The 10,932-nt window shown below is 49.7% G+C and overlaps 1 protein-coding gene across 1 annotated transcript; it reads right to left on the bottom strand.

Moving 5' to 3' along the window:
* Positions 1 to 1,016: 1,016 nt before the first annotated feature.
* Positions 1,017 to 6,332, bottom strand: LOC119163042 (uncharacterized). The gene has a single exon (XM_037414975.2). The coding sequence runs from the start codon at positions 6,330 to 6,332 to the stop codon at positions 1,017 to 1,019; it is 5,316 nt and encodes a 1,771-aa protein (XP_037270872.2).
* Positions 6,333 to 10,932: the final 4,600 nt, after the last annotated feature.

Raw genomic sequence — 10,932 nt, 5'->3', positions numbered from 1 at the left:
GACGATGGTGGATATGTATGGCATTAGCACAAGTGCCTCACTTGTTCATACCCTTGCGTCCAAGGGCCGTGAGGCAAGTGCTTTCTTGTGTAACCACCGCAGCAAAAACCTCTCTGGAGAGGTCATGCTACGGGATGCCCGGGTAGATGATGTGAAAACTATGAATTTCTTTAAAAAACGCTAACAATGATTTGTGACTAAAAGCGGTTCCCTACCGACGAACATTGCAGGGTGCAAAGGTATATGTTGTCGGTAGGGTAATGGAAAGTGTTGTTTTCTTACAGTATCCAATTGTTTGCACTCAATTAAAATGTGAAGGACTGTCAATACTTCACCACATCTGTCACACAATGGTGGATCGCCACCGGACAAAAGGTGTGTGTGTGTCGTGTATGTGTGTCCTATCCTGAGTCTCGTTAGTATTACCTCTGTATGACGCGATTTCGATACAGGCAGCCAATGACCAAGGTGTGGCTTAATAACGTGTAGTTTGTTTTGTGTGTGTGTATCCCATGTTGTAGCGGAATAGCAGGGAGGCAGACTTTTTCTAGTGAGACGACGACAGAGAAAAAACACGTCCTTTCAGTTTGAACGCATCACGAAGACTGGTTTATTCGTTCGCTATGTACCGCTGTCGTAGAGAGGGGAAGAAAAAAAGGAAAAGCAAACAGAGAAGTACAAGTATTGTCAAAGAGTTTCCTCCGCACCCCGCACGTGCGACGGTCTTCAAGGACAGATGGAAAAAACGCTTTCCGCGTGTTCGAGAAGGGTCATTGTGGCCCTCACCCCCTTTTCCCTTCACGGCTGGGCTTGTAGGTAAAAACAGATGTCAAGGACGCCCTTCGCTCCTTTCGCATTGCCCGTCACGCGAACCACCCGAAAACGAGTCCCTCCGAGTTGCCCCTCCTCCCCCTCTTCGCCGCGGAGTCTTTCAATTAACGCTCCCCCGCAGCGGGGGCTGCTTCCCAGTATGCGACAAATACAACAACCTCCCCCGGATGAGCGAACTCTTGAGCTCATTGTCGGTCGACTTCTAGCGGATAAAGCAGCTGTATTGGTCGTTTCACCACCGTTCCCCCGCTTAGTTTCAAACTGCAGGCCCGCACCCTGCCGTCCCTGCCCTTGAACGTTTCCTTGATTCTGGCGATCTTCCACATGTGTCGTTTGAGATGATCTTCCTTTAAAAGAACTAAATCGTCTATCTTTAGGTCACTCGATGTCGTTGGCCGGGACAGATGCGCCGATCGAAGCTCCAATAAGTACTCTCTCCGCCACCGTCTCCAGAATCCTTCAGCCATGGCAGACCGGTACTTCCAGCGTCGTGAGATATGCGCGTCACCGCCCGGAATTTCGGCTGGCAGGTGGTGTGGAGGAAGGGTTGTCAGCTTTCTTCCGACGAGGAAGTGCGCCGGCGACAGTGGTTCTGGCTCTTGAGCATCATCGTAGGTGAAAGTCAATGGGCGTGAGTTTATTACGGCCTCGACTTCGTACAAGACAGTTGTGAGTTCTTCAAAGCTTAAACTGCTCCGACCTAACACCTTGCGCAACGCTACCTTCACCGATCGCACCAACCGTTCCCAGAATCCGCCCCACCAAGCTGCCCTTTCAACAATAAACTTCCACCTGATCTGGTTTCCGGCGAAGTATGACTGCATTTCCTCTGATTTTAGTAGCGTGAACATTGCATTCAGATCTTTTGCTGCTCTCTTGAAGGTTAGCGCGTTGTCCGAATAAATAGTCGAGCAGATTCCCCTGCGAGCCACGAAGCGCTTGAAAGCCAGGAGAAAGGCTGTAGTCGACATGTCGCTAACGAGCTCAAGATGGACGGCACGTGTCACAGCGCAGGTTAAAATTGCGATGTAACATTTTCGGGCACCGCGCGACTCTTGACAAATCAAAGGTCCTGCGAAATCGATGCCGACAGTGTCGAACGGATTTCCTTCTGTTACTCTGTCAGCTGGAAGTGGTGCCACTGGTTCCGTGGCTTGAGGGCAACTTTGTTTGCGACAGATGAGGCACTGCTTGATAACCTTTTTTACGGCCTGGCGCCCTCGGATGATCCAATACGACTCTCGCAATGACGCCAAGGTGTCGCGCACCCCTGAGTGTAGCATTCTCACGTGCTCTTTCCTTATGAGCAGTAGCGTGAAGGGATGAGTGCTAGGTAGAATGATGGGATGTTTAGTCTCTTCGTGGTTGTCGGTGAATTGCAAGCGTCCACCAACTCGCATGAGACCTTCCCCGTCAAGGTACGGACTGAGTGGCAGAACAGGAGAGCCTTTGTGCAGTGGTCTTTGGGCTTTCAAGTTGGAAATGTCGTCACTGAATGCTTCTCCTTGAGTTGTTGTCAACCAGTACCTCTCAGCATCGATCACCTCTTCAGCTCGTAGCGGACCACCTTTCCTTTCTTTCCCGCGGCGGCAATTGTTGACAAAGCGGCGGACCCACGCAGTTAAGCGCACGACTCTGCTGCATGAGCTGAACTCCTCTACTTTCAGCACTGCCTCGAACGGCGATGATATTACGGGCATCACCGTCACTTTTCGCTCTTCCAGGTGACATTCTACTGCCCCTGGGCTCTGCTCACCGGTCGTTGGCCAATGCGTCTTATCCTTGTGAAGCCAGTGTGGTCCTCTCCACCACAATTCGCTTTCTAACAAGGCTGATGGGAGGATACCGCGAGTGATTAGGTCAGCGGGGTTGTCTAGTCCTGGGCAGTGCCTCCAATCCTCGGGATCAGTCAGCGCCTGAACCTCTGATACTCGGTTTGCCACGAAGGGCTTCCATCTGGCAGCGTTTCCTTTAATCCAGTGCATAGCCACTGTGGAATCGGTCCAAAGGATGGCAGCAGCATTCTGGAGGTTCAAGGCCTTGGCAACGTAGTGGCACAGTCGAGCACCAATGAGGGCCCCCATCAGCTCTAGTCGGGGTAACGAGAGGCGCTTCAAAGGGGCAACTCTTGATTTGGCCATAATTAGGCTTATATTGATTATTCCTTGAGCAGACTTGCATGCAACGTATCCGACAGCACCGTAGGCCTTTGGGCTGGCATCGCAGAAAATGTGCAACACCTTCTCTGTCTTTTCATCTCGGAAATCCCTTGCGATGATCCTCGGAATGGACACCGCCTTGATGCATTGAAGCTCTTCACACCAGCACTTCCACTCCGCTTGCATCAATTCTGGCAAGGGGTCGTCCCAACCCGCTCCCAACTCCCACAACCTTTGGAACATTGTCTTTACGTACAGTGTTGTAGGAGCGATAAACCCAAAGGGGTCGAAAATTCTGGCTGAGACTTGCAATACGAATCTCTTGCTGTCGGCTCTGGTGGTGAGGAATTCAAGAAGTGAGGTCAGATTGTACTCGAAGTTATCTGTATGAGCATTCCAACCTACTCCCAATACCTTGGTGGCTGCAGGAAGTTCGGCATTTGCATTCCTCTTCGCCACGTTCCCATCCTCTATGAAGTTGACTAAATCGTGGTCGTTAGACATCCACTTGTGGAGCCGCATTCCTGCTTGAGATAATATATCGCTTGATTCCTGGCATAGCACTTTACCCTGTTCGAGGGTGTCGACCCCTGTCACAAGGTCGTCAACATAGAGATGGCTGCGCAGGATGTTCGCAGTCTCAGCATACTGCTCTGGGAGTCCTTCAAGATGGTGTCGTAATGTTGCGGCTAATAGGAATGGGCTGGATGTAACACCGAACGGAACGCGCGTCATCCGGTAGGCCGCCACCGCTGGAAGTTCTTCACCTTTCTTCGGAGTGGCAGCATACCAGAGAAACCGCACAGCGTTCCGGTCACCCTCTGACAGAGATATTTGAAGGAATGCCTTTTCAATATCCGCGACGATGCCGATGTTGTAAGTGCGGAAGTTGATCAACAAATCAATGAGCTCTGGATTAAGTTTTGGACCACTTTCCAAAACATCATTCAGTGAGAGGCGATCTTTGGCACTTGATGATGCGTCGAACACCACCCTCACTTTTGTTGTCAGGCTTTCTTGTCGAACAACTGCTTGATGTGGCATGTAATACACCGGACCTTCCGAAGCGCTGCAATGCTTGTTGGCTGGCTCTGCATAGCCCTTTTCGATGTATTCTCGGATGCAGGCGTCATATTCCACGATCAAGGAATCTCCCTTCAAAAGGCGCGTCGTGTTGGCTCTAAGACGCTTCGCGGCGCACTCGTAGTTGTCGTCGAGCTCATCAACCATAGGCTTCCAGGGGAAAGACACTGTGTACCGCCCATGCTCAAATTTGACGGTTTCTTTGTAGTGCTGTTGGATTGCGTCTTGGTGGCGAGCTGGTTCGTGTTCCTTGATACCAATGTGTTCGAGCTCCCAGAATGACCTCAACTGCGCTGATATTTCTTTGTTAGTTTGTTCGCTCACTGCTACTCGCATTACGCCAGCAACAGAGGGACAGACTCCTGGTGACCTTTTTGCGCCTACCTGGCCCTGGACTGTCCACCCAAATGCAGTTTCTACTGCCATCAGCTTGGAGGTTAGGCGCTTAGTGGATCCCGTGACAATTTCCCAATAATGATCAGCGCCGATCAGAAGATCAATGTTTTCACTTCCGTCACCCTGCGCGACGTCCGCGACTGGCAAGCCAAATTTCGAAAGTTCCAGAAGAACTGACTTTAAAGGCGCAGCCATTATATCTGCGCAGATGCAGGGAACTTCGAGGGCCTCCACTCGCGCCCTTTTCCCGTCGTACTGGCTTTGCAGCCACAGCTCGACCAGACGCGCTTTAGTGCGGGTTATAGCGGACTTGTCGCCGAAGGCATAGATTTTAAGTTCCTCTTCCCCAAGCACGTTCAACTGCAGTCTTTCAGACAACTTGCGATGGATGAACGTCCTTTGACTGCCACCATCTAGGAGAAGCCTGACAAGCGTACTTTTGTGCGGTCCCACTGCCCAAGCTCGTGCTGTTTGCAGAAGAAACTGATGCCCCTCCATGCACATAAATTTCTCCTCTGAGCCTAGAGAAGACTTTAGCACTGTGGCTTGTCCTGTCGCTGGTGGAGAGGATGCATTCTGTTCACCACTGCCACGGTATTCTCTGAAATCAGGATCACACATAGCCGTGAGGTGTTTTCCGCTACAGTTGGCACACCTGAGCCATTTGGCCTTACGGCACTCTCTTGACGTGTGCCCCTTTACTGTGCAGCGGAAACACCTATTCTCACGCTTCAGCATCTCTCTTTTATCAGCTGCCGACATCTCTGCATCGCAGTCACCGCTTTCGTGGCACCCTGACGAACAAAACAGACACCCTTTTCTCTCCTTGGTCATGGTATGCAGTGCAGCGGCTGAAGACATTCTCGCCGCCTTAAAGGTGCTGTTACGGTTTTCGACAGACGATTCTACACACATGCCCCTTGGTGTTTCGGCCCGCTGTATAATCTCCCGTGCCTCTACCTCGACTCTCAAAAAATGCGCAAATGCCTCCAGTTCACTGCCTCCTGTAGTAGCGCCCTTTCGTCGACAGTATTCGAGATGAAGGTCCGCAGGCACCGCCTTCTTTACTACTGTCAGGAGCAGAGCTCCGTACGTGCTGACACCGACGCCAAGAGAAGTGAGGCTCCGTACACCTCTCTCTACTTCGTCAACGAGGCTCCGAAGTTGGCTGAGGTTCCGCGAGTCACGCACTGACTTGATATTGAGCAGTCTGGACATGTGATCCTCGATTATGGCTTCTTTACGACCGAACCTTTCCTTTAACAGCGAGAGAGCAACTTCGTAGTTTCCGTCGGACAAATCAAGACCCGCAACAGCAGCCGCTGCTTTTCCTGTTAAGTAACTGTTCAGGTACTTGAACTTGTCCACGTTTGACAGGTGGTGATTAGCGTTTATTGTCGCGTCGAACTGACTCCAAAAGCCTTGCCACTGTCGAAGCTCGCCGTTGAACTTTGCTATCTCTAGTTTTGGCAGCTTTACTGTGGGGGTTACTTGCGGGATGTTACGGCTAGATTCTCTTTGATCTGAGGAACTTGAGGTGCGATCTAGCGAAGCGCTCACTGATGCGGCGTTAGTGCAGCTAAGCTCACGTAGCATGAGCTGTACTTTAGTCCTTGCCACGTTGATCTTTTCTTTGTAGTTCTCGGAGCATGCAATTTCCTCTTCTAATGCATCATCTTCTACGCCAATCTCAATTTCCCGATCTAGCTCTTTGAGTGAGTCTTCCTTAAGGGTGAGAAGGTTGATCTTTTCTTCAAGCTCACCGAGTGACGCGTCGTCCTCCATGGTAGCGATGTCATTGAGCAGCTTTGTTGTTGACGTTCGCACCACGGCCCTTTTGCGCTTCATCCTGTCGATGTCCATCTTTGGGTCCCTAATTCCCGGGTTTCGGCACCAAAAAATGTTGTAGCGGAATAGCAGGGAGGCAGACTTTTTCTAGTGAGACGACGACAGAGAAAAAACACGTCCTTTCAGTTTGAACGCATCACGAAGACTGGTTTATTCGTTCGCTATGTACCGCTGTCGTAGAGAGGGGAAGAAAAAAAGGAAAAGCAAACAGAGAAGTACAAGTATTGTCAAAGAGTTTCCTCCGCACCCCGCACGTGCGACGGTCTTCAAGGACAGATGGAAAAAACGCTTTCCGCGTGTTCGAGAAGGGTCATTGTGGCCCTCACCCCCTTTTCCCTTCACGGCTGGGCTTGTAGGTAAAAACAGATGTCAAGGACGCCCTTCGCTCCTTTCGCATTGCCCGTCACGCGAACCACCCGAAAACGAGTCCCTCCGAGTTGCCCCTCCTCCCCCTCTTCGCCGCGGAGTCTTTCAATTAACGCTCCCCCGCAGCGGGGGCTGCTTCCCAGTATGCGACAAATACAACATCCCACTTGCTCTGCCAGTATACTCTGAGGTTTCGTTTGAGAGACGGCTTAAGATCAACGGCCGGGATTGATATGGGTGTAGGGGCAGTGCTTTTGTGGACGGATGCAGCGAGCTGATCCGCCCTCACGTTGCCTTGAATCTCACGGTGCCCTGGCACCCAGCACACCACAACATGTTGTTTGAGTGTGTATAGTGTGCATAAAATGGAGTAAAGTGAGACAAAGACTGGGTTTTTGTGTTTTTAAGAGTGTGCAGAGCCGTTACTACACTGAGGGAGTCTGTATAAATTACTGCTTTTTGTATTTGTAATTGCTTGATGTGTTTAGCCGCCACAAGTATCGCGTAGGCTTCCGCTGTGAAGATACTTGTGCCTGGATGTAGAGGGCCAGCATCCGAAAAGAATGGGCCGACAGCAGCGTAGGACACAGAGGAGTTAGACTTGGAGGCATCTGTAAAGAACTCAGGACGTGTGTATTTGTGTTGAAGTTCCAGGAAGTATGTTCGGATATGGGCAATAGGCGCATGTTTTGTAACTTCAAGAAAGGGCACATCACAGTCTATAGTCTGCCACTGCCACGGTGGCAGATATGCTACAGGAGCCATTAAACTATGTTCAAGTGAGACTCCAGTTTCCTCAGCTAGACTTTTCAGGCGAACTGAGAAGGGCTGCCTCATCGAAGGCCTGTTTTGAAACAGAATGGAGCTCGACAAATCAATAATAGTGGGGTATGAGGGGTGCTTCTTATCTGCTTTCACCTTAAGGAAATAAACAAAGGACATGTAAGTCCTCTGCAGGTGAAGCGACCACTCATTCGACTCAACATAAAGGCTTTCTACGGGGCTGGTGCGAAAAGCACCCGTAGAAAGGCGGATGCCCAAATGGTGCACGGGGTCCAGCATCTTCAAAGCACTTTGTGTTGCAGACTGATAAACAATGGCCCCATAATCTAAGCGGGTGCGAATGAGGCTTCGATACAGATTCATGAGACATTGCCTGTCACTACCCCACGTAGTACGTGACAACACTTTTAAAACATTCATGGCTTTTAAACATTTTGTTTTTAGATACTTGATGTGCGGTAAAAAGGTCAACTTGTTGTCCAAGATTAATCCTAAGAATTTATGCTCCACATTGACAGACAGACGTTGACCGTTCAATTCAATGTCAGGTTCTGAGTGCATGCCTCTCTTTCGGGAGAACAAGACACACGTGCTCTTTAGTGGGTTCAGTCGGAATCCGTTTTCCTCTGCCCATTTGGAGACCTTGTTTAAACCTAACTGAACCTGTCGCTCACACATTACCAGGTTGCAAGATCTAAAGCCAAGCTGGACGTCGTCGACATATGTACAATAAAACATATTGCGGGGGATGGACAAGTGCAAGGAATTCATCTTGATGAGAAAAAGTGTGCAGCTAAGTACACCACCTTGTGGCACGCCTGTTTCCTGGACGAATGTCTGGGAAAGAGCCGTGCCCACTCGGACACGGAATGTCCGGTTTGACAGGTAACTTTCGATTATGTGGAACATTCTTCCGCGCACGCCAAGGTGGGACAAGTCTCTTAGAATTCCGAAACGCCATGTAGTATCATAAGCCTTTTCGATATCGAGGAATACAGAGAGAAAATATTGTTTATGGACGAAGGCGTCCCTGATCTGTGCCTCGATACGAACAAGGTGGTCTGTGGTGGATCTACTTTCTCGAAACCCGCACTGAAATGGGTCGAGCAAATTATTTGTTTCAAGGAAATGTACAAGTCGGCAGTTTATCATTTTTTCGAAGACTTTGCACAAGCAGCTTGTAAGTGCTATAGGCCTATAACTCGAGGGTAAAGAAGGGTCTTTGCCCTCTTTCAAAATGGGAATAATAATAGCCTCTTTCCAGGAGGTAGGGATAGCGCCAGAAAACCAGATAGCATTGTACAAACAAAGTAAGGTTTTTCGTGTTTCGATTGGTAGGTTTTTTAACATTTCATACACCACACGGTCAGAACCTGGGGCAGAAGTACTGCAGGAGTTTAGAGACATTTGCAGCTCAGCTAGACTGAAAGCTTGGTTATATGCCTCGGATCTAGTGCATTTGTGTTCAAGTTTCTGCTTTTCTATTCTTGTTCTGTATTTTTGGAAAGTGTCAGTATAGTGGGATGAGCTGGACACCTGTTCGAAGTGTGCACCGAGGAAGTTTGCCTGATCTTCCAAGGTATCACCCCGAGTATCCACGAGTGGAAGTGTGTGTACTTGTTTTCCTGCTATCCTACCGACCATGTTCCAGACTTTAGCCTCCTGTGTGTATGAATTGATCCCTGACAAAAACTTCTGCCAGCTTTCTCTTCTGGCCTGCCGACGCGTTCTCCTGCTTTGAGACTTTATTTTCTTGAAGGTGTCAAGATTTTCGGCTGTTGGTGAGTTCCGAAGCAGCCTCCAAACTCTGTTTTGCTGTTTGCGCGCGTTTCGGCATTCAGAGTTCCACCATGGCACACGCCGTTTTCCTGGGTGCCCATTTGTTTGTGGGATGCATTTTGTTGCAGCATCAATCAAAAAAGCTGTGAAGTAGTCGACAGCAACATCAATGCTTAAAGTACATATGTCACTCCAATCTATACGAGCGATGGTATGAAACCGTTCCCAGTCGGCTCTGTTTATGAGCCATTTGGGAACACGGGGTGTACACTCATTTGCTGTAGTTGTGCTCAAAACTACGGGAAAGTGGTCACTTCCGTACAGATTACTGACGACTTTCCACTGGAGTAGAGGCACAAGAGATGGAGACACTATGCTTAGGTCTATGGAGGAGTAGGTGTTATGTGCAAGATTATAATAGGTTGGTTCTTTTCTATTTAGGAGACATGCGTTCGACGAGAGAAGGAATTGTTCAATCAGTCGACCTCGCGCGTCGCAACGAGAGTCTCCCCATAGCCTGCTATGCGCATTGAAGTCTCCAAGGAGAACATACGGCTCCGGAAGTTCATCAATTAAAGAGTGTAAATCACGTTTTTGCAGCTGATAGCTAGGAGGGATGTAAATAGTGCAGATTGTGATTAGTTTATCAAAAAGAACCGCTAGAACAGCCACTGCCTCAAGGGATGTTTGGCGTTGTAAGTGTGTGCATGCAATTCCTTGATTCACTATGATGGCAACACCTCCGGATGATGTCATGGCATCATCACGGTCCTTTCGAAAAATAACGTATTTGCGAAGAAAATTTGTGTGTTTTGAATTAAGGTGTGTTTCTTGTACACACAGCACTTTTGGTGAGTGTTCGTGTAGGAGTTCTTGGATGTCGTCAAGGTTTCTGAGAAGGCCCCTGACGTTCCATTGTATAATTTGAGTGTTCATGGTGAATGTAAAATAATGCTGTGTGTACGAAAAGCGAGTGGCTGTTTAGACGGGGAGTTTGAGTTCACTTAACAGGGCCGTCACCAGGCCCTGTTATTTGCTTTTTTGTTTTCTTGGCGCGCTCCAAGGAGCCACGCCGCTCTTTCGGCACCACGGGTGCCGACGTATCCATTGCCTCCTCGGAGGCACTGGATGCCCGCACGTGCGGGCTGTTAGTTTGGATTTTGGGCCTCGCCTGGTGAGGGGAGGCCTTGAGACCCGAAGACTCTGGAGTCTCCGGTCTCTGTTTGGGAGTAGGCGGTGTAGCCTGGGCTACAGCCGCCTTGGGGGCAGGTGCCACAGCCGACGGCTCGCTCTGCGCAGGCCGAAGGGGTGGCGAGGGCTGGTGCGGCGTTGCCCCCTGACGCGCCGCATCAGCATATGTTGCGCCGTAAAATGGCGACACTCTTCGTCTTGCTTCTTTGAATGTGATGTTTTCTTTGACTTTAAGAGTGATGATTTCTTTTTCTTTCTTCCAGTTAGGACACGAACGCGAATACGCGGCGTGTTCCCCGTCACAATTCACGCAGTGGGGCGTGGTAACACAGTTATCAGATGGGTGGCCGCGGCCACCACATCTTGCACAAGTTTCCTGACCCCGGCAGTTCTGCGAACCATGACCAAATCGTTGACATTTGAAACACCGTCTTGGATTGGGAATGTAGGGACGGACAGATAGTTTGATGTAGCCTGTATCTACAGATGAAGGCAG

The sequence above is a fragment of the Rhipicephalus microplus genome, chromosome 6 (assembly GCF_043290135.1).
Source record: "Rhipicephalus microplus isolate Deutch F79 chromosome 6, USDA_Rmic, whole genome shotgun sequence".
Lineage (NCBI taxonomy): Eukaryota > Metazoa > Arthropoda > Arachnida > Ixodida > Ixodidae > Rhipicephalus > Rhipicephalus microplus.
This window is presented reverse-complemented; position numbering and strand designations above follow the sequence as displayed.

Bases quoted from the DNA above. Each gene is read 5' to 3' on its own strand.
- LOC119163042 (XM_037414975.2), bottom strand. From the start codon at position 6,332: ATGGACATCGACAGGATGAAGCGCAAAAGGGCCGTGGTGCGAACGTCA.